The following is a 24,010-nucleotide window of genomic DNA, read 5'->3' on the forward strand; positions in this document are numbered from 1 at the left end:
ATAGATTTGGAAATTCCCCCATAAGTGGTCCTGTTTGGAGATCTCGAAACATCACAAAAACGTGGAAGCAGCACAACAAAATGCTTGAACAAAACGTACTAGTCAACAGGGTGATACTTAAGCCCACTTACCACATTAAAGCAATCATGGGGAGATGGACAGAGCCCATGAATGTGGAGTCAATGGGCGTACGCTAGGCTACAAGGTGAGCGTGTGTTTAAGTATTGCGCTCTTCTGAACATGGTCCAGTCCTTATGCAATTTCTCAGCACTATGAAGAGTTTCTATGGAATAAACCAGCACCTGACTCTATATTCTTTCTTTCTATACTGACAGAAGCATGCAGTAATGCTAAAGAGACAACTTCAAGCAGAAGACCAGCTTTTTGCCAAGTGGTTCTTGAGCTGCTCCATATCCACCACCCAGCCTCAGGATTTTGTCTCCAGCTCTTGGGATCCTAGCAATAGCTCTCATCTCTATCTTTCTGCCTCCATTTTCAACTCTTTCCTTCCCTTCCCCTCAGCATGCAAAAATTCAGCATGCAATTGAGGATCCAAACCATGTCACTATACCCGCACCTGCATAGACATGCGCAGAATTGTCCCAGTGATCTCTACAGCATAGTTCTCCGCTATAGTACATACAAGGGTGGGCCCTACCTAAGGACATTTCCTGCAGAACTTAAGACATCTAACCTTTTATCTGCAGGTCATATACACCAGCCACTGAATCACCTCAAAAATAAAAAGCTACAGAATCAAGAATAAAGAAACCCGCTTTGGTTAAGTACAATGCATCATAGATTACAAAAGTGTGGGCGTTGCTTTGGGGCTGTCAAACCATTCGAGCAGCAGAGGCAAGAGCCACTAAAACTCATCAGGGACAGCCACTAAAACTCATCAGGGACAAAGTCATGCCATCTGGATTTCCAAAGCTTTTGAAAATGCATTTGGAAATGAAAAACACACAACAGCTAATGCACTAGATATTTCACACTGGTAGACTAAGATGCAGATATCCAATTTACAGATAACGCAACAACTTCCTTTCCCTTAGTCATAAATTCCAGGATGATCGGATTCTGAATAGCACTCCCAGATACAAAAGAAAAATAGGGCAGATGATGAATATTTTATCGCTGAATTCTTGCTATACATAATCATATTATTTTATTATCTCATGCTGTGCAGAAAAAAACATGGGAAATGAGGCTAGATTTGTGAATGATAATAATAATTTGTCAAGCTGTTTGATGCAAGGATGAAAATACAATAAACATGATTTTAAAAGTTGAGATAGGAAGACTGGCTACTGCCGTGAAATGGGAAAACGTGAAAGTGATTTAAGGGTATTAAAGGAATGTAAAAGAGACTGTGATAGAATAATTTATATAGCAAGAACAACAAAATAAAGTACAACAAACACTAGCAAAAGCTGTATCTATTAAGACAAAAGGTAACCATTTTGACAGTCCTGGGAAGAAAAGATGAATAAACACCCTCCCATTACACATCTCCACTCAAGTTTCACCTTGACTTAGAAAAAGCCATTTCCTTACTACACTGCACTTTGATTATGCATGGATGGGGAATACCTTCTGCTAACAGTATTCAGATACACATACTCTAATCCACTTTTCCAGTGATATTTGTCAGAGTTCAAGTTTCCTTATGAATTACCACATGAAATGACATGTTTCAGTGTATTCAATCCCAATGTTAATCCAACACTATAAATAAGCTTTTTTTAAAAAAAAACAATTTTAAGAAACCAACCTTTGGAAATCACAGACACATGCCCAAAGAGAGAATGCAGATGGAGCTCGGCAGAGCGCAGAATCACTCACAAAAGCACAGAGGCTGGAAAGGACTCCTGGGGATCTCAAGTCCAACCTCCTGCCCAAAGCATATCCAGGTGGAGCAGGTTGCTCAGGGCTTTCTCCAGGTGGGTTTGGATACCTCCAATGAGGGAGGCTCCTTACTGCAATTTGGCAGGGATAACACCTGGCTAAAGTTGCTGTTTATAGGAGAAATAATGACCCAGGTGTTTCAGTCACCAGCAAAGAAATGAAAACGTGGCCCACACATAAGGTAATCATATTAGTTTTGGCCATGGTGGCCTGGCATTTCATTTGAAGTGTAGTAGTTCTGTTCCTAACTGCTTGGTCTCTATTTTATTATCAGGAAAACACTTTTAAAAGATAACAAAGCAAAACCCATAAGATGTGAAAGATTAAAAAAAAAAAACCAACACAAATTTGGATGATATAGCTTGGAGGACATTGATTGAGAATTTCAATGCTGTTGTTTTTATTTTTCAAGAAAGTGGTTATCCTTGTTCCTGACCTATCATTGAAAACTTCAGGCCTCTCCAGGTAGAACTTTAAGTCTCCACAGTTCACTAGGGATTACAGACAGCATCAATAATGCTCTAAACATGAACTTTTAAATATTAGGTTTTCAAATAATAACCAAAGGATTAGATGAGGACAAATGTAAATATTTACCTATGTACAGTGACTCAGACTGTCTGCATGACACTTTGGTGTCTAACAGGAACTAGTATCACATGCCTGGGTATCCAGCTGTCAGATTTGATTATTTTAGTTAGGTTCCCTCATACCCAGGTTAGACACTCTGTAGACAGCCTGAGAGAGAAATCAAATTGGACAAATTCCTTTGTTTATAACTCTGTAGTAGAAAAAGGTTAAAGCAGGTCCTTCTTCTGATCCAGTAAAAAAAGCCCTTGAAAGCAGTGGGAGCCTCATATACCTGAAAGGCTTATAATTAGTCAACCTCTGAAAACTCCTGAAAAAGATACCAGAGATAGAGCTCCCCTCAAGGTTCCCACTTACCTTTCCCTGCTTAATTAAAAAAAAGTATAAAAGCAGAATTGAGATCTAAAATGCATTTCAGATATTTTTATCCACTATGCAATCTCAGGAGTCGTGTGTCAATTACCTCTAGAAAAGCCACTCAAAAATTAGAGCCTGCCCAGGTCAAATTAAAGCAGGTTTTCTCCTCAGCTTGCAGGTGATGCAGGAGCACCCTAGGGTCCCATGATTTTTATGCCCTTTCATCCTGACTTTCAGTGAGTGCTGCAATTCAAAGCCTTTTTGGTTTGAAAAACCAGAAACAGAGGTCAGAATGCCAATGTTTCCCTGTTGTTTTTATTTCTAAATTAAGATATTAACTGGATATTCACCGTACCGATTTCTGTTTCAGAAATAAGGCATGGCCTTGTATGGCAAAAGAGCCAAGCTAACGTGGCCAGCCTCTGCATTTACCAGTCCAGAACCAAAACCCCACAGCAGCACTCAGAGCACACACCTAGAAGAGGTGCACACACACGAAGCATCATTATGCATTACTACATGTACAGTGACAGGTCAGACTTTTACATCATGGGAGATGCAGGACATTGTGCTGCTGAATACACATCCATAAATAAATGCAAGGCATGAATGGCTTCTTTTATCATTTCCCCTTTTCATCTCTAGCCTCTCCCAAGGACTATGATTTAATATTAAACGCTTATGTCAAGCATTTCCTTTGTGCAGATGTACTGGATGTGAGACAGGAAGGAAAACCCTTTACTGCATTTATGTAAGCCGTTGCTGGCATGAGGGAGAGAGGCAGAGAGACCCAGCATCACTAAGAGCAGCATTTCTATTTGTTAAGGGACTGGGGAAGCTTATCCATTGCCCTGCATTTCCCTATGTGTTTATGTTTGACTTCCTTTAGGTGTCCTGTATTTTCTGTAGGAGAGCTTCACAGCTTCTCCAGAACATCAGTCAGGGAATAAGAGCGCTACAAATATTTGTCCTAGGTAATTTATCTTACTGCATGGATTATTCTGATAAAGCTTCTCTTGAGAGTAAAGCATGCCACCTTTCCAGTGAAATACATGGACCTTACTTTCCAATTTCACTGAGGGTCATTATACTGTGTGATCAACCTTGGCCTGGCTGCTCCAGGTACAGAGCTTCAAAAACAAATCAGGCTTCCACTGAGGTACTTTAAATATAAATTAAAAAATGCATGCACTGACCTTTATGTCACTGAATGAAGCCTTATATTTTTACCAGTTGTAACAAACTAGATCAGGGAAAGAAGGTATATATTTCAGATGATGTTCTTTAGACAGGAAAAAAGAATACTAAGAAGAAAACAGAGTTAGACGTGAAATACCTATCCAACTGCATAAAGAGGCATAGGTGTCACAGCCCAGTGCATGCACCAACCCCAAGACATTTGCGTGATGCAAACAGTATCAGCAAAAACCCCTGTTTTGTTAAACAAAGCCTTACCTTTCTGCTATAGATTTCCTTGGGAAATAAAAATCCTCTCCTGCGAGGTAGGCAGCTGCAGTTCCACCTCCAAAATAGGTTTTCCTCAAGAGGGGGGCAATCCGGTTGTTTACCAGTAACGCTCCTAAACCAGTTGGGAATCCAAAGATTTTATAGAATGAGATGGGGATAAAGTCAGCTTGGTGAACTCCCAAGTCTAATGGAGAACTGCTTACATATGAAGCTGCATCTAATAGAACAAACCACTTCCCCGGTATTTTGATGGGGCAGAGTTTTCCAGATTTTATGTCCTGTATCCATGAAAGGGGATATTTGGTACCAGAAAAATTGCTCTGAGCTGGATAAGAGAAAAGATGAGGTGTTGTGCAGTTTTGTTCTTCAGCTGGTAACCTGTTCTTTTCTGATAACAAGATTTCCTTTGGTTTTATTGGAACAGACAAGACATTCATTGAGGCAGTTATCCCCCTCATACCCACCACAGATGTGTGGCTGTCAGTTAGGTAACAAAATCGACTGCTGGGTTGTTTTGTGCCTTCAGGTATCCAAGGGAATGCTTCTGCTACCAGTTTAAGTGCAGCTGTGCATCCAGATGTGAAAATGATGGTATAATCTTCAGCAGTAGTGTGAAAGTGTTGCAATATTCTGAAAAATAGAAAAAAAAAATCTAATTATTTCCTGATTTTTCTATTTTATTGATGTGTGATATATTTTGTTTTTCCTCAGCATAAATTCTTCTGCTTTGACACCTGATATGAATAGAAGTAGACAAGTGTTGCCAAATAGCACAGTAAACTTCAGCAAGTGTAACCCAGATCATTTTGCCCACAAGAGACTCCTTCCAGTGCTACAGTGAACGTGGCTGTGTTTTAAGGATAGAAGCCAATTCTGCCTGGCTCTGAATAGAGTGGCCAGTCTGGTCCCTCAGTGGGATCAGAATCACGCCTGCATACGATTAAAATTACACTGTCCTTGAGACAGCCCAGTTCTATTTGCAAATTATTAAGGTTTTCAGTTTACAAAGTATTTGGAGCAGACAGAATATCTTTCAGTTTAAAAAAAAAAAATCTACTTAAATACTGAGCTTCCCAATTAAGGGTCACAGGATTCAATAGGGAAACTTTAGGATACAGCTTTGCTCCTTGCTTATATTATTAGCAACAGAAACAGAAGGCAGCAAGAAGCAACATATGCTTCCTATGTGCCTTATGCACGGAAGGCTGTAATCTCTGTAGTCCACAGAGATAGCCTAAACCAGAAGCAATCTAATGTCTTCCAATGAGCCAGACTATGAAAACTTAAGCAAGCCAGTCTCTTGAGACACATCTACACTACACACTCCTTGATGCCTGGACAGCACCTCATTGACTCTAAACTACCTTTTGCGAACACAATCTAACGCACCTTTTGGTACCCACGCTAGCTTGTGTATCTATTACAGTTTTGCTGTGTACAAGATGGGTCTTTTCAGAGGCTGAGGAACAGCTTCAGTTCAGTCACCTTTCTTACCTTTTTCACCTGACAAACTTTCTCTGAATTAACTTTTATAAAACTCTTACCAATATTAACAGGAAATGTAACAACCACCTGAGAGACACCAGCTTCAGTGCACGGAGCAGAGCAAACAAAATTGAACCAGAGCATGAATGTTGCTGCTCAGCAATGCTGTCTGGTTTTCAATCAGGGTAAGATGTAACCGGCTTTCTCAGTGCATCTCTCCTGCTGCAGAGCATTTCTGTGAGCAACATAACATATCAGTGCTCTCCAAGCAGGGAGATCTGTGTAATTCCAAGGTACAGACCAGCGTTTGGAGAGTCTATGAACTCTGGTTCCCAGTGTGTATCATTAAAAGTTTGCATGTTTTACGTAACAACAATTAAGTATCCCACTTGCTATGTTTTTACCTCTGTGAGCACTAGGACAAGTTATGTATTCGCATGTATGTGCACACACAGCATATCTTTTGAGTTAAAAAGCTAGGTGACTGAAGCAAATTCTTAATACATAACGTCTTCATAAGAGCAAGCTGACAAAAGCAGCAACAAAAAGCATGCTGAAGACTCTTATCAAGACTGCTCCTCTTCTACTCTCTACGTTTTCTCTGCTCTCCTCCCCAGTCAGCCGCTTTGTGCCACACAGGCTGAGTGGGAGGTGAGACACAGCTAGGCAAAATGTCAAATTTTGCTCAGGAATAACAACCTGCAGTTCTCCATAGGAACAGTACTTGTTTACCACAGCACTTAATTTGACCAAAAGACACTGTAAAATGACAATAGCTGGGATGCAGGAATGGTGGATTGGGATTTAATAATGGGATGCTGTTGCCCAACCATGAATATCAGAGCCAGTGAGTACTTTTAGTAAACATTTTCGCAACTTTACAAAACAATAAATATTATTTTGGGTTGTTTAGGCTTACAAATAGTGACAGCTCTATGTTTAATTCATAAATGAAAGAGACAAAGCTCATGCACATCGGTAGTATTTTAACTATATTTAGTTTTAAATTATTAAAATTCAGAAGCAGCTGAACAGTTCTGAAATAAAATCCATGATGTAACACTGATGCATTTACCTATTCAGTTCAGTACCAGAAATTGACTTTCACATGAAAAAAAATCAAACTTTAGGGTAAAATTTTCAAAAATGCCCACACGAATTAGAGCCATTTTTTTAAAAGACATTTAAGTCCTAAAGCTAGAGAAACAACCAACTTACATTTCTAATTGACTTAAACAGGAAATAGGTTCTTTTGTGAATCTCACCGGGTACCTATTTGCATTTTGGGTCTCTCAATGCCTCATAAAATTGCTATGACTCCAGTATTTGCAAAAGGGGTAGAATTTTCAAAGTCAGACTTACATTTTGGCTGAACTATTTCTAACATTAAAAAAGTAAAATAAATAAATAAATCAGTAGCAACTGAGTTAAGGGAATTTCCTTCTCCAGAATGACTTCTGATGCGCAGAGCAGAAGAGCTGCGAGCACCTCAGAATAAGCTTTATAAAATGAATACCACAAACTCCTGAACTAGAGCAGGACTGCTGTGATAAAATCAGAGTACTTAGGGATAGAAAACTGCAACACATCTGAATGACTTCTGCAGCCCGCAATACTACATCCTCTGTTTTGACATGAATATTGGGAAGCACTGGCTATTACACAGAGAATTCCTAATGCTCTCTGTCTTCATATAAGACATACCCCATTACAGTGAAATGCAGTTCACTTTTATTACACTCCTGGAAGATTTATAGCCATATATAAGGTCATCGTTGGCAGCAGGACTAAAGACTTGCGGTAGAAAACTGATAGTTTGATCTACTATAGCTCACAGCTGCAAACAGCAGTGGTGTTTTATAGTATTACAAATTTCCACTTTTCAAAGGACTCTTTGGAAGAAATGACTACGGATAATTGTTTCATTAAACATACTGATACAGTTGTGCCATCACAGGGAAGATGGCAGAAAGGCTGAGAAACTTGACCCAGTACCTTGCTTTCAGGCTGGCAAGGTGGGAGAGGAAGATGCACGCTCCATCTTTGCCGTACATTGAAGACCCACCATGACCGGCCACCTCTTGTCCCCCTCCTCTCACCTCCCCCAAAACACACCAATCACAACAAAAGGAGGTCAATAACACATGGCCAAGAAGCCTGTCCAGGGAGAAGCCACTGAAAACACCCTCACCTGACCATACTTCCCTGTGCACGCTTGTATTCTCAGACCTCTCTGTTAGCTGGTGTTTAATCCTTTTTAAAATTTGCCATGAGAGTTTTGTATCTTCATGACTGCAGTTGAGCCAAAATGCCTTACTACTCTAAAGTAAACACTGGCAGGGAAAGTCAATTAATTTTCAACCAAGCTTGCTGTCTCATTTTATACATTTAATACACACATAATTAATAATGGGCTTTATATTTTAAGATATCTATAATCAAGTCATATATTTTGAGGGAGTAGTAATATTATCTATTTTATCTAATCCAACAGCCTGCATTAATAGTTTAATTAGAACTAGACACTCCAGATTGCCACTGGCAGCTCTGCGGAAGGTAAAAGCTACCGATTTGTTCAGCTACCTTAGGTACACAGTGTCACCCAAAGGTAGATGAAAGGGATACCCTCCAAAGCTGCTGCCTGGCTGCTGTTACCTCATGCAAGAAACCCTATGTTCCTCCTCGCCACCAGCTCTTCGTTTGTGGCTTTCAGCAGCAGATCAGAAGCAGTGCTCCCACAAAGGTACAGATGTCCGTACTATACCATTTCCATTACAGCCTCACAAAATTCAGTTGATTTACATGGCTTTTCTTCCATGCTTCTAGGCTTTAAATACCTCTAAAATATGCTTTAAATCAGTTTCTCCACTCTCTTTAAATTTACCATTTTGCAAACACCTGTAAAAACCTGAACAGCAAATTATATTTCTCGGTTTGGGTCCTTCCACACTTTAACTCCTATTGGTGCAAACATTGCAATTTCTAGTTGGCAAGATCAAGATATGGCCAAGGAGTTCGTGATTTTCATGTTTTATATTTGTATTCACATTTTTATTTAGATTGTATATGAGCTTTCATAAATATTGCCAGTACAATGATTTTCTGGCCAGTAGCTCATCTAGCTAAAAAAGACCCCTTTTAAAAGTTTAAGTATTGCCTTTGTAACAAGAGATTCAGATTTGAAGACAGAAACGTATTTATTCAACAACACAAGTTTACGTAGCACTTTATAAAGGCTACTTTTCAGCTGCACATTTACATATAAAATTTTTTTCTTATTATAAAATTTTTCCATTGTCATGCTACCCATGAACACAAATCTAGTTTGGACCTGTATTGAGAGATGCTTACCCTTAGTTTGAGCCTCAGAAATTTCATCACACTGCTTTCCGCTCTATAGAAACTCTGAAAATATGTAACATACTGTTGTTTAAGGTATAGGTTTGTATGAATGACAATTAAGAAAAACAATTACTTCTGAGTCAAACAAGATATTTTATTTTGATTTAGAATTCTTTTTTTTTTTTTAAGTTAGAGGGTACCACTTTTCAAAACTGGTGTTTTAATCCTTTCTGCACACAAGTGCAAGTGAGAAGTACAGACAGTGGCTGCATCTACATTTCTGGGTAAGAGCATTTTAACCTTACTCATTTATTAATTAAGGGTCAGCTCCAGCTATCAAAGCAAGCAACTGAAAAACTCCTGTCAACTTCAGTGAGGGGTCCTAAGGTCTTGTAAACTGCTGTGGTTGTTAGACAGCAGGACCTGCACCCTGCTTTTAGACTTAACATGTAGCGGTAGTTCTTCTGTACGTGTTTTTCTCTCTATGAAGAAAAAAGGAACGAAAGATGTGGGTATCCTCATTCAAGCCAATGCAGAAGGATACCGTAAAGAAGCACACACTGCTTAACATACAACCCAAATTTTCCTTAACTTCTCTCACTGACAGAAGTGACAGCTTAGCTTAGCTAGTTCCAGCTATATCCATAAGGGGAATACTCTGGCTTAACAAACTAAAAAGACAAGCCTTCTGGGTAGGAAATGTCTTCTATCTTATTTTGTAAAGACAAGGTCTATTCAATCCAGCATGTCACAGCACTGAGTTATATTCTCATTGTCAATTCCCAATCCAAACAAAAGCAAACTAAAATCTATGAATATTTTTAAGAATCAAATATATTTAAGCAGGAAAAAAGATCTACCAAGTTTGTCTTCCTCCAGAAAAACATTAATTTAATGAAAAAAGCCCTTGCAGAGGTTTGGGTTTTTTCTCTTAAAGCAATGTTTTCAACAGAAATCTATGTCATATCATCTCTGTGACCTGTGCAGCTAACCCAGCAGAGGTCCATCAAATTGAAGGATTTGCCCATGGATTAATACCTGCATAAGGAAGAGCACTGGGATAAATAATCCTTTATAGTTCTGTCTCAAAGTTTGCAGAGTCCCCTTTTTTGTTTCAGTTTCCTTTCTCATACTGACAATGCACAAATTTAAACCTTTCAGAGCACATGCTAACTGTGAAACAGGCACACACTGCTCTATTTATCCTCGCTGGTTACATCCACATAAACTTGTTTTCTGACCATTTTACTCAAAAGGTAATCATTCTGAACCCAGCTTCTTCCCATTTCTGCTTGCATGAGAGTGATTAGGATCTCACCCATTTACACAACTGCTGCTTATGGCAACACTGAAATTAGTTCCCTGAACGTATGAAAGAAATTATTAGCTGGAATGCACCTCATAAGCTCCACTTGGCAAAGGTAGGTGATGGAAAAATCCCTCCCTTTCTATTTGAAAGCATTACTTTCTTCAGGCATTGACACTCAGCCGTCTGAACTGAAGCATTATAATCCATTACATTTATTCTCCTAGGCACTGCCCAAATCACTGGAGACACACTGTGGAAATATCCGTTTGCTTACAAAGGGTCATAGTTGCTCTTCACCAAATAAATCCCCTCTCCAATTCTGCAAAGCTGGCAGCACATCAGAATGCCTGGAGTTTCCCTTGCACATCTTTAGAAGAGCAGGAACCCTTTAACGGCTACAAAATGTCATCTTGCAGGAAAAGATGCTTTGATGAACAACAGCTATGAGAAGCACACACCCTGACCGAAAGGTGTTGACCCTCATTACAAAGTGCACATCCAGAAGGTGTTCAGTGTCACACAGGGCATACTGAAAGAGCAAACTAAAATTTAGGGTGGTATTATGGCACCGCATATAACTAGAAGAGTAAAACAGTCAGAAGGAATCATGAAAACCATAAAATCTGATTCTGCAGGCTAACTGTTGATACAGTTTGTTCTAACAGACAAATGTAGCTTCTCTCACTGACAGAAGCCTACAACTCCTATAACTTTCTAGATGTGGCAGAAACCCCCCGGTACTCGTTTCCTTTGAAATTAAATAGTTATTTTTCTGTGTAGAGAGGGAAGATCAATAGCTACATGATTTTAAAACCACTTTGTGGATATTTTTTGTGAGTAAGATCAGCCAGATCCGTTGACTCAAGTGCTTGAACAACTGCCAAAGATTTGTAAAAACACTCGTGAATCCTGGTATTTTCATTAATTAGGACACAAATGACTCTGCAAATTTATACCATACGTTCTTCAAATGAAAATTCACCACCTGCTAGTTGAGTCAACCAGGAAGGAAATGGAAAAAATAACCCATATTTTAGGCAACCATTTAAGGAGGACTAGCCATAAACATCAAACAGCTCATGAACAAACCCATTCCAAACTGTATTTGGACAAACTAATTGCCAAGTAGAAAACTACAAGTGAATCTGAATCAGTTTGTAAATCATTCATGTATTCGAAGTCAAAGTATTTTTGCAGCAAATCTTAGGGGTCACCATGAGGAATCAAAATTAAAACCAAACATAGGAAGATTTTGTACATGGACTAGCATATTGCCTCAGTTGCCATCTAGGCAACTTCAGCAAGAGATGTTTTCATCACACTATTTTCTTCGCAAGATACAGCAAACAACTAAGGTCACTGTATTTTCCCTTTCCAAACTCCTCTAACCTAGCACAGACTGTAAGTTTTTTATTTAGGCATCCCCTGAGCAGAAACAAAGAACGCATCAAGATTCACTTCAATGGTGAACACTCAAGACAGCACAGAGGTATCTTTTCTACCAGTAGTAGGTGTAACGTCCTATTCACAGGCTACGCGAACAAATTAAAGGGTGTGCGTATGGAAATTCACATCACCTTAAAGCATCTACACTGTGGACACCAGAACACATCACCCTTTAGAGTCCCTCAAAAGCCACAGGCTCTACAGCCAGCAGCTCACCTGACCTAAGCTAGAAGTCTACTTCAGGCTGAGATGTCTCGCCCTGGACATGTCTAATTCCATCCGTTGCCTGCCAAAGGCATCTAAATGCCTTGTGCATCATACACAGCTACTCTTACCCAGCTCAACCTCAGCTTCAGTATCTTTGGAGCGCAATGATGTGCCTTTCCGATCTTACTCAGTAAGTCCTGATCTCTAACCTTTCCACATGTTCTGAGCTCCTGCCAGAGAGCTTTGTTCCTCAGTGTTTCAGTGTCTAATTAATTCTCCTAATGCCAGCAAGCATCACTGGCGTGAGGCCTGCCTACCTACCCTAGGGATATTTGCTGGTAACTGGTCAGAAGTTACTTCACTTTGTTTTCTGATTCTTGGAAAGTGGAGCGTGACAGTTGGCTATTTTCCAGCAGTATAAACTTGTAAAGGCTGTTTTAGAAAAAAAAAGATAAAAAGAAAAAAAAAAGCACACTTAGGTGTTCTGACAGTTACACACTCTCAAGTTTTTACGGTGCTTAACCTTTTAAGTAACCTCAGGTAAGAAATTAAATGTTCTTTAAGGTGTTAAAAAAAACTTCATAAGCTAGACTTTTTTTTTCTTTTTTTTCCTTTTTTTTTTTTTGTAAAAATAACATACCATTGCTTGCAATTTTCTTTTAACATTATTCTTTGTTTAACTTTTCTTTCATGGAATTTGTTTCTAGATCAGATTTGGCTTTTAAACTGTGTACTTCTGTGATCTCTCCAGCTATGGGGGGTTTGGGTTTTGGTTTGGTTTTTTTTGTAGTGGTTTTGCAATCAGTTAAAAAACTACAGCAAATTTTTTTCTGAAACAGCATGCCACGTACTCTAGACACTGTGACCCTAGTCAATCTCTTTTCCCTGTTGGTGTCAGAGAATGGACATGTGACAACCAGTAGTTATCTACAACCCATTTACAAAATGGATTTGCCATCAAAACCAAGTAAGTTTGACTTATTTGCACATTCCCTGGTATTTTGGATTGTAAAACGCAAGTAACTAAGCATAGTTTTGAAAGCATAACCCAGCATTTCTCATACTATCCAGCAACAATTAGGTTTATTCTGTGGTGCAGGAGTCAAGCACAGACATATGCTCATTACTTATTGAGTCTTCCATTACTTATTTAGTCTTTGCATTTTTACTTTGGGGTGGTATTGCCTGGGACTAAGGCAAGCTTGAGAGGCAGTAGGAGAGCAGTTGTGTAGATGAGCCTGTGCAACTCCCATTTACTGGGGGCTTCTCCACGCCGGTTCCAAGCAAATCCATTCCTGAGCTGCACTGGGGATCAAAGCACAGCAGTTGTGACAAGGTGTGCTGGTCCCAAATGCTCCCACACAGCTAGCAATCTTCTCCCACCGTCTTCTTTCTGAAGTTTAAGGACTCACGTGTCTGACACAGCTAGACTCAATCACTGTTTTTTATCAGACAATGGATACACCAGAGTCTATAGCCTGTGAAGAGCAGAGCTGCCTGCCTCCTCAGTAGGATGTGCCACTTGGCAGACGTCTTCCCAATGCGGAGATCCATCTTATGGTTCCTACTCCAACTCCTGCTCTGAAACAAAGCCTTGATCCTAATCTTGAAATATATCAACAGCAAATGAAGATAGCTATATCAGTGATCACATATGTATTGCTCACTCTTTGATATTAGCCTGTTCCTCTGGAAAAATTGCAAAATACAAGATGAAAGGAGATGGACAAAGCCAAAATGTTTACATGTCAGAAGGAGTCAACTACTTAAAATGGACCCATAGCAGTGATGAAGTACTCTGATCCCACATGTCCAGAAGCTCAGAAACTGACCATTTCCAGCATAACCTTTCAGATCCACCTCTTCAACATATTTCCACAATATGACTGATGGCCTGACTACAACAAATTATTACACCCCTAGTCAGAGCTTTCTTGCCTAAGGGGAAAAAAAAAAAAAAAGATGAAGAAGGGATAATTTCTTGCAATTCATAAAAGGCCTGTACAGCAAGTTCACATTTACTTGGGAAACACTTAGTCCCAGAACTTCAGAGGTACTCAGGTGCTTAAGTGGGAATGAGATGATTTTGTGAATCTGGGCCTCAGTTACTATGGTGACAGGGACTATGGCAAACACTCGTACAAAAATAGTCCTTATTTCATCAACAGTTGCTTTTCAAGTACTATGCTTTTGTCTGGAAATGGCTTTAGATGAAGATGTTAATCTGAAATCACCTGAGTCTGCTTTCAAAATACAGAGGGCTTACATAAATCCATTCATGCATTTCAACAGCATTTTACTTTACATGGCATAGGTATCCCAGGCAAATTAGACAAATCCCCAACAGCCATTTGTACTTTCCCTGGCTCTGGGGAAAAGCCACGAGTGTGAAGTCTGGAAGACTGCTGGCCACCATTCATTTGCCATTTGTTTTTCATGTGGTGTGATGGCCCACCTCAGCAGCGTAGCTCTGATTCTGCTTTCTAGGAAGAACATTGAAGCATTTTACACAAAAATGCAAAAACCTCCTATCAGTATGAAGGGCAGTGACAATAATATGAAGAGCAGAGCCAGTAATCCTTGGCACATGAGTTCCTGAAACCTGCAGGACCCTCGTACTTCGGTAAAACAGTGGACTATCCAATCACTTGTGAATTAGAAGTAACACGATACTATGAATGTTAGTGAAACCATCCTGGTGACGATAATTACAGAAACACTTAAGAGTGAAAGGGTTTTCTACTTGTCTGTTGAGCTGACCAAAAGATTCTCAGTGTCAGTGTGCACTTGCTGCACCCTGTTCACACTGAGCCACATTCATGTTTTGGCTCAAACAGCCCCAAGATTTCCCCAAAACTATGAATGGATGTTTGTTCATATGGGAAACATTATTTCTGCCTGTCAAGTTGCTCTTCATTCACTTTAAATCCTGACAACTGTGCTTTCAGTGCTTCTGGCAATTGAGGCAGAAACTGTTCTACACATGATGGATGCAACAAGGCGTAAATGAGTGTTGAGGGATACTGTTGGCTTGCCTTAAAACAGAACCTGGTTGCAATCTACGACAAACACATTAGGGAACAAGAAACAATAAAAGCATTTTAAGGAGCTCACAAGTGGCATTTTTAGAATCACTAAGTGAAAGCAGCTTAAAGGGAACTTAACTTAAAACCTATAGCATCACAAAACCTTCACATAAATGCCATTGCCTTACTAATTGAACAGAAAATATTAATCAAACTCAGGAACCAGCCACTGCATATGTGAGAGGGAGCTAAGAGAAATATTTTGTAATTTGCTGCAATCCTTCCCATATTGTCTGAGGATCATTCTGTTCAAAGCAAAATGGACATGCAAATTATAAACTGAAAGTAAGTAGTACTGCTTAAAGTGTCCCATTAGTTAAATCTGATATAAAATAAAACTGCTATTGATTAGAAAGTTCACCCCAGAGGATGTATGTTAAGTAACCTTTCCTTTTTGCAATTTGTGCTGCCTGGCAGCAGCAAACCTCAGGAAATCAAAAGTAACTAAAAAGTATACTAACAACCATAATTTCCTATAATCCTCCTACACTGCATCCTCACCTTGTAGAGCTGCTAGGCAGAAAACCTGAGCCAGAAAATGTAGTAGCTGCCTTTGATTTCTCTTTTTCTCACTATCTAGCTCCTAGGAGATAGAAACCTGACCTAAGAGGCCAGGAAATCCAGATGTGAGAAGGTCAGTCCATATGTGGGAATAGACACTTATGTCCCACATATTCTGGGAGACATTCTGAATAGCAAATTCATTGTTGCTGTGAATGACTGCAACCTCACTAGAGCCAACTACAACAGGTAAGGAGCAATACTTAGGAATCTGTTTCTGTCTTCCCAAGTATGCCACCCTGCACAGCAAAGCCACAAAAAAAAAATCAGGTCAGGGAAAGATTCTCAAAATCAACAGAGGACTACTCACACGTGTAGGATATTGCCATGCACAGGATGACATACCCTGCTCAGCTGAAACAAAACACTCATTGTGGGAAGAGACCCACAGATCACACCTTCAAAACAGTGATAAAGTTGACTTTTTAAGTTTGAGATTTTTTACAAAATAAAACCAGAAAAAACCGGGATGGAAAAACCTCATCATGTTTGACTTCTTAGAAGGGGTTATTTTAAATGGGATGACCAACAGCTAAGAACACTTGCAAAATTCCTCCTTCTGATTCCAGGGATCAAGGGCCTTAAAAAACCAAAAGAAAGTAATATGTTGCAGCTGGCAACTGAAATCTGCATTGTAGCCTTTCAGCGCTCAAGTTGACACCTATGTATGTTGAGCTAGAAAAGCAGGAAAACTGATTCTTCCTGATTACACGTAGATACACAGAAATTGCCAAATTCAGACTTGGCTAACTTCACAATACTGTCCATGCTCATGCACCAACAAAAATTTTATTCCTCGTGACAAGATTTCTTAAATTTTGTTGTTGTTGAGGGGAGAGGTTAATTATCATTCTTGTTATTACTGGTAAATTTGTGGTCATTGCCGCAGAACTAATAGTTGTGACAACACTGATGCAATTCCTGTCGGCGTATGCGCGTGTAGGGGCACATGTGTTGTTGCTTACTCACAGTTGCATAAAGGGAAGCCCTCTACCCTTAATTAACTTTCAAGGAAAAACATGGTCTAGAATTTATTGCTGCTGGGATCCAAAAGTCCTGAAAGTGTATTCAAGCTAAAATGAAAGACTGGGTATATTCATGCATTACCTTGTACAGTGATGAAACCCTTTTGGGAAAAACATAATTGAGTGAATAAATCTTTCACTAGACATGGGTTTAACCTATAACCCTCTTGCATTAGTGAATCTAAGCATTCTACAAATTCATCAAAATTAGAAAGCTTTATTATTAACTGAAAAAAATATATTCCACAAAACCTAGAAATTGCAGCAGCCTTTGTGTTACTCTGCAGCATCACATTACAATAGCCTAGCTGTTGTGAAAGTGATCTCAAATACAAACCAGATCGGGTGTGAGCAGTAAGATCTGATCAGAGATTCAGAGATCTACCAAAGCTGTCCTTCACCGCCCTGGGCTCAAATTCCAGCAGGATCAGGTCAGATTTCATACCCACAAAGCAGGAGAACAGAATTCCAAGATGTTTACTTTACAAAGGTTTTTCAGATAAAATCTACTGTCTTTTCTGCTCTGTGTACTTTTTAACTCTACCTATCATGACTTCAACACTATTTCTGAAGAATTGTCACACCTCCGATGCTTTGATATTAGCTTTAGTAACATCTAATATCATGAGGAGTGGAATGAAAAGTGCAGAATATATTTGATGAATATTTATTCAGCGTTTTAAAGACACTCATGATACGTGTGTCTGTGCCCTTTGTACATTGCTTTCTGCAAACATCCCAGCAAATGTACAATGAGGATGAATGATTACAGACTGTTCTAGGAAAGCAAATACTGAACTTGTAATTGTACACTGGAAATCTGATTCTAAGGGCTATGTTCTAAAAGCCAAAGGCAGAAGCTTAACACGCACCTTATGTCTCATCAAAGGGTTCACATTTTGAATTGCAAGATCTCAAAATTAATCACTGGCAAGCATTCCATCCAACAAGGATGTCAGCAGAAATTAATTGGTGAATAACAAACCACACTGAAGAACAGTCTAATTTTTATGGGCAATTTCCAGAATAAGAGATATGAAATCCCTAACACAGAATAAATAATTACGTTCTTTGCCCAGCTTACTGTCACCAGCTCACTAGGAATTTGTCCAGAAATGGACACCAAAAGGCAACTTTTTTGCAGAAGCCATATTTAAAAGACAATTAAATCCCAGAGGGATGTGTGAAAGTCCATCGTACTGCAGTACATATTTTTAGCTATTACAATTTCAGATTTCATTAAGTGTTTGTTCAGTGTGACAGGGCAGCAGGAGATAAGTGCTCTGGTGTATCATTTCATACTTTTTTATCATCTGTCTAGACCATCTGGCTGCAACTCAACACTGCATGCCCCTAAAACAAAGGTAGATGCATAAATTGTCAAGAGATGCTATCAAAGTAAGTTACCTATGAGTATTAGCAGAAGGAGACAGAAACAGTAAGTGGTCCACTATTAAAAGCAGAAGGGCTCTTTCCAAATGTACTTTGCTTGTGATTCAAAGATAATTAAATGTGATGGGTACAAAGTATTTTATATTGTTGCTGCTTATTCACATTATAGATCTATTGCGCTCTTTTTCATTACGCATGATTTTTAAACAAGTTTTTGAAAAGGGCAAGAATTGCACACATATTTTCAAACTTACGGTTTAATTCTTACATCGCCCTGCCTTTTGAAACTCTGCCGTTCCCTTGCATAACAATATTTTCATAACAATATTTTCATAGCAATATAAAAATAAAGGTATTGTGACAGCCCGCTGCACAAAACCTTCAAGAAAGCAAATACCTTTACTTAACCCAAGCTATTAGGCAAAACCTTGCTCTGTTGAGATTGGACAGCCATCAGTCAGGCTTTCATTCAAGATATGTAGACGTTGTCCACTAGGCCAGTGCTCATCACACTGTGTCTGACACTCCATGTATTGCTACAAGTCTGTGTGGCTCAGAGTAGCCTTGGCCACTTTACTTCTGGTTGCTCAGCTCTTGCTACTCATTAGAGAGCTGCTATCAGGCTCACCAGCAAAGGGTTAGAACTGAGAATCAGCCCTCAGTACTTCACAGACCTGTCTTACAATATTGTTTAGACCACTGCTCCTATAGAAAGTTTGCTGAGACTTCTGTACATTCCAGTTAGGTTCTTACAGTTACAGGCAAGAACCTTACACCCCCAAATTTTTCTGTTCTAAAAGAACCTACCAATATTTTTGTCTGTCTTTTCATTCCCACTAGCCAAAATCAAAATAGTTATCTTTACAACAAAACAGCTCCCTCAGCAGAAACCAGAAGCGGTGGAATTCACTTAGTGGACATCTCTGTTCCAGGGTGTTGCATTTCCCAGGGAGCTCCTGAGGTTAAAGGGGTGTTTCTGCACACTACCACGAGCTGGGCAATTTCTGTATGCTACTGAGACCTCGCTCTAAACCATTCACTCCCACTGAAACAACCACCACCACTTTTATTGCACTCACTGTACATTTTGGTTAGAGGTCCACTTATATCAAAATGTCATATAGCTTGTAGTAATCCAGACACAAGAGCTTAACAAAAGAATATGAAAGATATAAAGCCCTGTTTATACTTATTGCTGAGGTACTGCTTCAAATTTATGCACTACTGCTGATATCCCACCTTTGTACCGTGTAAAGAACTTCATACAGCTCTCCTAATACCTCTCTGAAGGCAGAACACCCACAATGGTTGCTTATAAAGCAGATTCTGCTGCAGCGTGTCACTTTTCAGCTGACAGATGTTGGGCAGGTTCTCCAATTCTCTGCATAGAGCTACTGATTGATTTGTTTCTTTTCTTGAAGCAGGAAGGTTACTGCTTCCTCTGCTGCTGTCTTCCCCTCCTCCCTCCCATTTGGCAGCTATTACAGAAAACTCCTGCAGCAACAGCTATCACTTCAAATCCTGTCTATTTTTCACTGGAAGCAGCAGATGTACCCATAACACTTCACTAAAGTTAGTAAGGGAGTGTTGACATGACATATCTGTACTACAAGATCACTGCAGATTTATTAGGTGCTTAAGCCTCGGTTCAGAAGAGTATTTAAGCATGTCTTTAACTTTTGATGCTTACCCATTGTTTTCAATTTGTCTACAATTACAAACATAAGTCAAAAACTTGTAATGAGACATTATACAGTAAGGTCACATTCATCTTCAGTCTTCCTCAACCCCTATAAATTACTCAAATGTCTTCAATGTCATAACAATTTTATAAGCGATTCAATATTTCTTTATTCAATGTTGAGTCACACTGATTATTTTTGTTTAACACAGGCCAAGCAGCAAAATGAAAGTAGACTGTCACTCCTCTTATTGCCAGCAGGCTGGCAGTAAAGGGGGAGATATTGAGCAGAACTATAATGGGTTTTGGCATAGCCTTTTTTGTTTTTCTTTCTTTGTGTGAATGTCCTGTTGTGGAGGTCTCTAAGAAACAATTACAGGTAGAGAGATTCTAAATAAGAAAAGCTACTTTGTTTATAGTATTCCTCCAATCTGCAGTGCAGTCTTCTAAGATTTCCGTGTCTACGCACTTCTTTAAATGTAACTTTCAAGGTTAATTTTTATCAAAATAATGCCACTTACCAACTTTGAATAATCATATTTTATATTAATTATTAACGATATACAAATATTATAATTGATTTTTTTATATATTATTGCACTTCATAGTGCAAGTTTTTTGAAAACTGTGTTTCCATTGCCTTCATGCTTCATCTAACATATGACTGTAAGATTAACAAACAAGGACTGTGCTTAAAAAAAAACACCCCCAAAACCATCTCCCAAAATCTCACTTCCTTTTGCCATGAACTAGGAGTACAGACACACACTTGGTCATTGTTGTTGTTTAGTTATTTGCAGTATTTTAATACACAAGAAGCTCGGCTCACCCACAGGATCCCACTGTGAGAGATGCTGTGTGCACACAGTACAAACTAAATTCCCCGAAGAACTTTGGGATGACTCTGTGCCTTCTGATTCCCAAGAAAGCCTGCATGTGCTGCAGACTTGGCAAGTTTTACAGCACAGCCTTGAAAAACACTCTACAACTCAGCAGACTGCAAGAAGGAAAATCAAACAGAAATCTTGTTTTGCTTAGATAAATGTCTGTGTGCATGCACAGAGACAAAAAATACTTTAAGCTAGGGAGAAACACATGTAAATAAAAAGAAAATTACTCCAGAATATTTGTAAAGCTTTACAAGATCTGAAAAGCTATGCAAACGAATAGAGCTTCTATGTGCTCCCCAGATAAAGCTGTTGATTTAAGAGAAAGAAAAAACTTACACTCCTGTGATATCTACTTTAATCAGTGCATAAGACTTCATGTGGACACATGGAGATCATTTGCGGCTTTACTGCCCTCGGTGTTCTCATGAGGATTAAACTTATTGTTATTCTTAGATATTGCTCAGCAAGATTACAAAGAAGAAAAAAAATACACATCTGCCACAAAGTTGCATTCCTTTATGATCCAAAGAGGTACTATCATTTCACTCTGAATGAGAAACCAAACAGAGGTTTGCTTTTAAGTCATGATACTTAGGTGCTAAAAATGTTTATTTATTTTGTACAATAACTCAATAAGCATTCTTACCGAACATATTGAGTAACAACTGAACAATCAGGGAATTCAACAACTTAGGGGTTTGTTTTCTCCCCTCGATCTCTCTTTTCCCCTTCTGCTTTTGCAGAATATTTGGTAACCGATGCTCAGAAATCCAGGTCAGCAAAACACAAGCATTACAATGTACTCACACATATTCTGTTGCTCTTGTACGTCCACTGTTATCTACAGCAATCAAGGTACGCTGCACTTTGATCCTTTGCTATTCTTAGAAAGCTAAAATCTGAAGTCCTTACACAGGCTAAACTTTTTGCATTTTCTCTGCATGGGTGGTAAGATTTAGGCGTTTAAGCTATTAAGTGTCATATGCCAGGTACTGCAAATTGACAATCTTGCTAGCAATTCCACTACATTTGTGCCAAATAAAGATTGTTAAGATAAGAAGGTGGTGAGTGTGAGCATTTATTTCTCTTGCGTATGTCCCAAACAAATTACCAGTATTATTCCATTTCAGCCATTTCTTCCCACTAAGTCTTTTGAAGAAAAATAAATAAATAAATAAATAAATCACTGCTTTGAATTCCTCTAAGCTTGAATTAAAGTACTTTTACACAACTTACTATAATATTCCAAGGTATGCCTGTTCCTATCTGTCCACAAGGCCAAAGTTTCTAATTTAACACATCTTCCTTAGCATGCTCTCCTCAGGAACTTGGGAAGGCTCGCTAGGCCTTAGCATAAGTGTAACGAGTCGGGCAGTGAAGTGACCCTCGCCTGTGCCAGGAACTCTTACCCAGCTACGACAGGGAGATATGCTGGGCGTCTCAAGGACTGCTGCTGCCCGGCGGGGCACGGCAGTAGAGATAGCCTGTTCTCATAACAACCTGCAGCCAGTTCTTTCTTATAACAACCTTGAGACATTACAGTCCTCCCCTGACAATCTTGGAGCATCCCTTATCTATGTTTTCAGTTATTCTCCAACAGCCTTGGAATTTTCCAGTGCAGCCGGAATTCTAGAAATTTGTTCATGATGAAAGTCAATCATCTCCCGAACCTACAAACAGCGGTACTGAGTGAGGCGCTTTTGAGCTCTCCTGGACCGCAGCGGGCTGCGACCAGCACCTCCCTCTGCGTGGGACACCTCTCAGAGCTCGCAAACTTTCCTGTTTGCGAAAATCAGAGGTCTGTCACCGAAAGCCGACATGACCTGGGCTGATTCTCTCCGCTCCTTGAGGCTCAACCCTTCGCCTGTTGACAAAGATGCCAAAGCATTAAACATGAATGTTGGTATACTTTTACTATATCTCATTCAGCACACATAATGTGTTTGTGGACAGACTTCAATTCTCATTCTGACCTAGGCTTTCAATTCAGGATTGAAATCAAGCAACCAAATTTACAAACACAGCCCCCATCAAACTGTCTCCTCACATTCATAATCCTGGCATCTAATCAATTTCACTTATGACCATACCAACAGTAAAGCCATAGCTTTTGTTTTGACAATATGCAGTGCTGTGGTCTAAATCACACACCAAATCATTGCGCTGGGATTAAATCACCATGGAAGTATACTCTATCCCATAGAACATAGAGTATGGGCCCTACAAAAAGGAAACAAATGTCAAACTATTGATACGGATGCATATGTTGTACGGGAACACCAGGGATTCATTTGCGAAAGTAATACCATTAAGGCTCAAGAGACACTGAACAGAATGTTTGTCGTTTTGAAATACACCCTGATGAAACCCCTGAAACTGTGTGTATATATGTTGGAAATGGATGTGTTTGTATAAGAACCCTTTCTGATTGTATACTTACAGACAATACTACCATGGAGATATATAATCACTCAAATATCTGTGTTTGTAATTTTACCAAAATTGTAGGATGTGATTTTAACTCTTCAGCTCCTGTCACAACTTACAGTTGCTACAATCAAGCCACACATCTTAACGTGACTTACTGCCTACTCCCATTTGAATGAATCTTACATTGGTGAGAAAACTGCTACAACACGATAAACTGAACCACTTGCTAACATGAATTTGAGACAACAGACAAAGAACCCTAATTACTGTCCATCGTTATGCAGAAAGGATACATCATATACTGGAAAGAGTGAAGAGAGATGGAGAACACCACTAGTGGGATACCTTATTCAAATAGTCACCGACAGCAACAGGAACTTTAAAACAAATGTTATATCCTGTGATAATTTTACTCATTTCTGTTATATTATGCTTGTTGTTAAACATTGTTCTATATATTAGAATGTGGAGCACAGTCAGACAAATATCACTGTTGCAAAAACCTCCTTGTGTATATAAAATTGCCTAATTATATCTGTCAAACATTTAGAATTAAGCAAACCTACAAAAAATTACCCTCAATTTAAAATTGGAACATGGCATTGATCTGTTTGTAATCACAGAAGCAAGTCGACCACACCACCAGTCTGTGGGAAAGAGATGGATTGACTTTAGTCACAGGGTGAGATGTGGTGGTGCATTTTTTCCCCCTCTCCAGGCTGATTTACGAACTCGGGAAGGCTCGCTAGGCCTTAGCATAAGTGCAATGAGTCAGGCAGTGAAGTGACCCTCGCCTGTGCCAGGAACTCTTACCCAGCTACGACAGGGAGATATGC

The 24,010-nt window shown here is 39.3% G+C and overlaps 1 protein-coding gene across 2 annotated transcripts in view; it reads right to left on the bottom strand.

Moving 5' to 3' along the window:
• The window catches only part of MOCOS (molybdenum cofactor sulfurase), a 225,253-nt gene that overhangs the window by 132,998 nt on the left and 68,245 nt on the right, over positions 1-24,010 (bottom strand). For both annotated transcript variants that reach the window (XM_069778726.1, XM_069778727.1), the window contains one exon: positions 4,309-4,950. In XM_069778726.1, the coding sequence (XP_069634827.1) occupies positions 4,309-4,950 (642 nt within the window). The remainder of the gene's footprint in view (positions 1-4,308; positions 4,951-24,010) is intronic.

The sequence above is a fragment of the Haliaeetus albicilla genome, chromosome 3, assembly GCF_947461875.1.
Source record: "Haliaeetus albicilla chromosome 3, bHalAlb1.1, whole genome shotgun sequence".
NCBI classification, from domain to species: Eukaryota; Metazoa; Chordata; class Aves; order Accipitriformes; family Accipitridae; genus Haliaeetus; species Haliaeetus albicilla.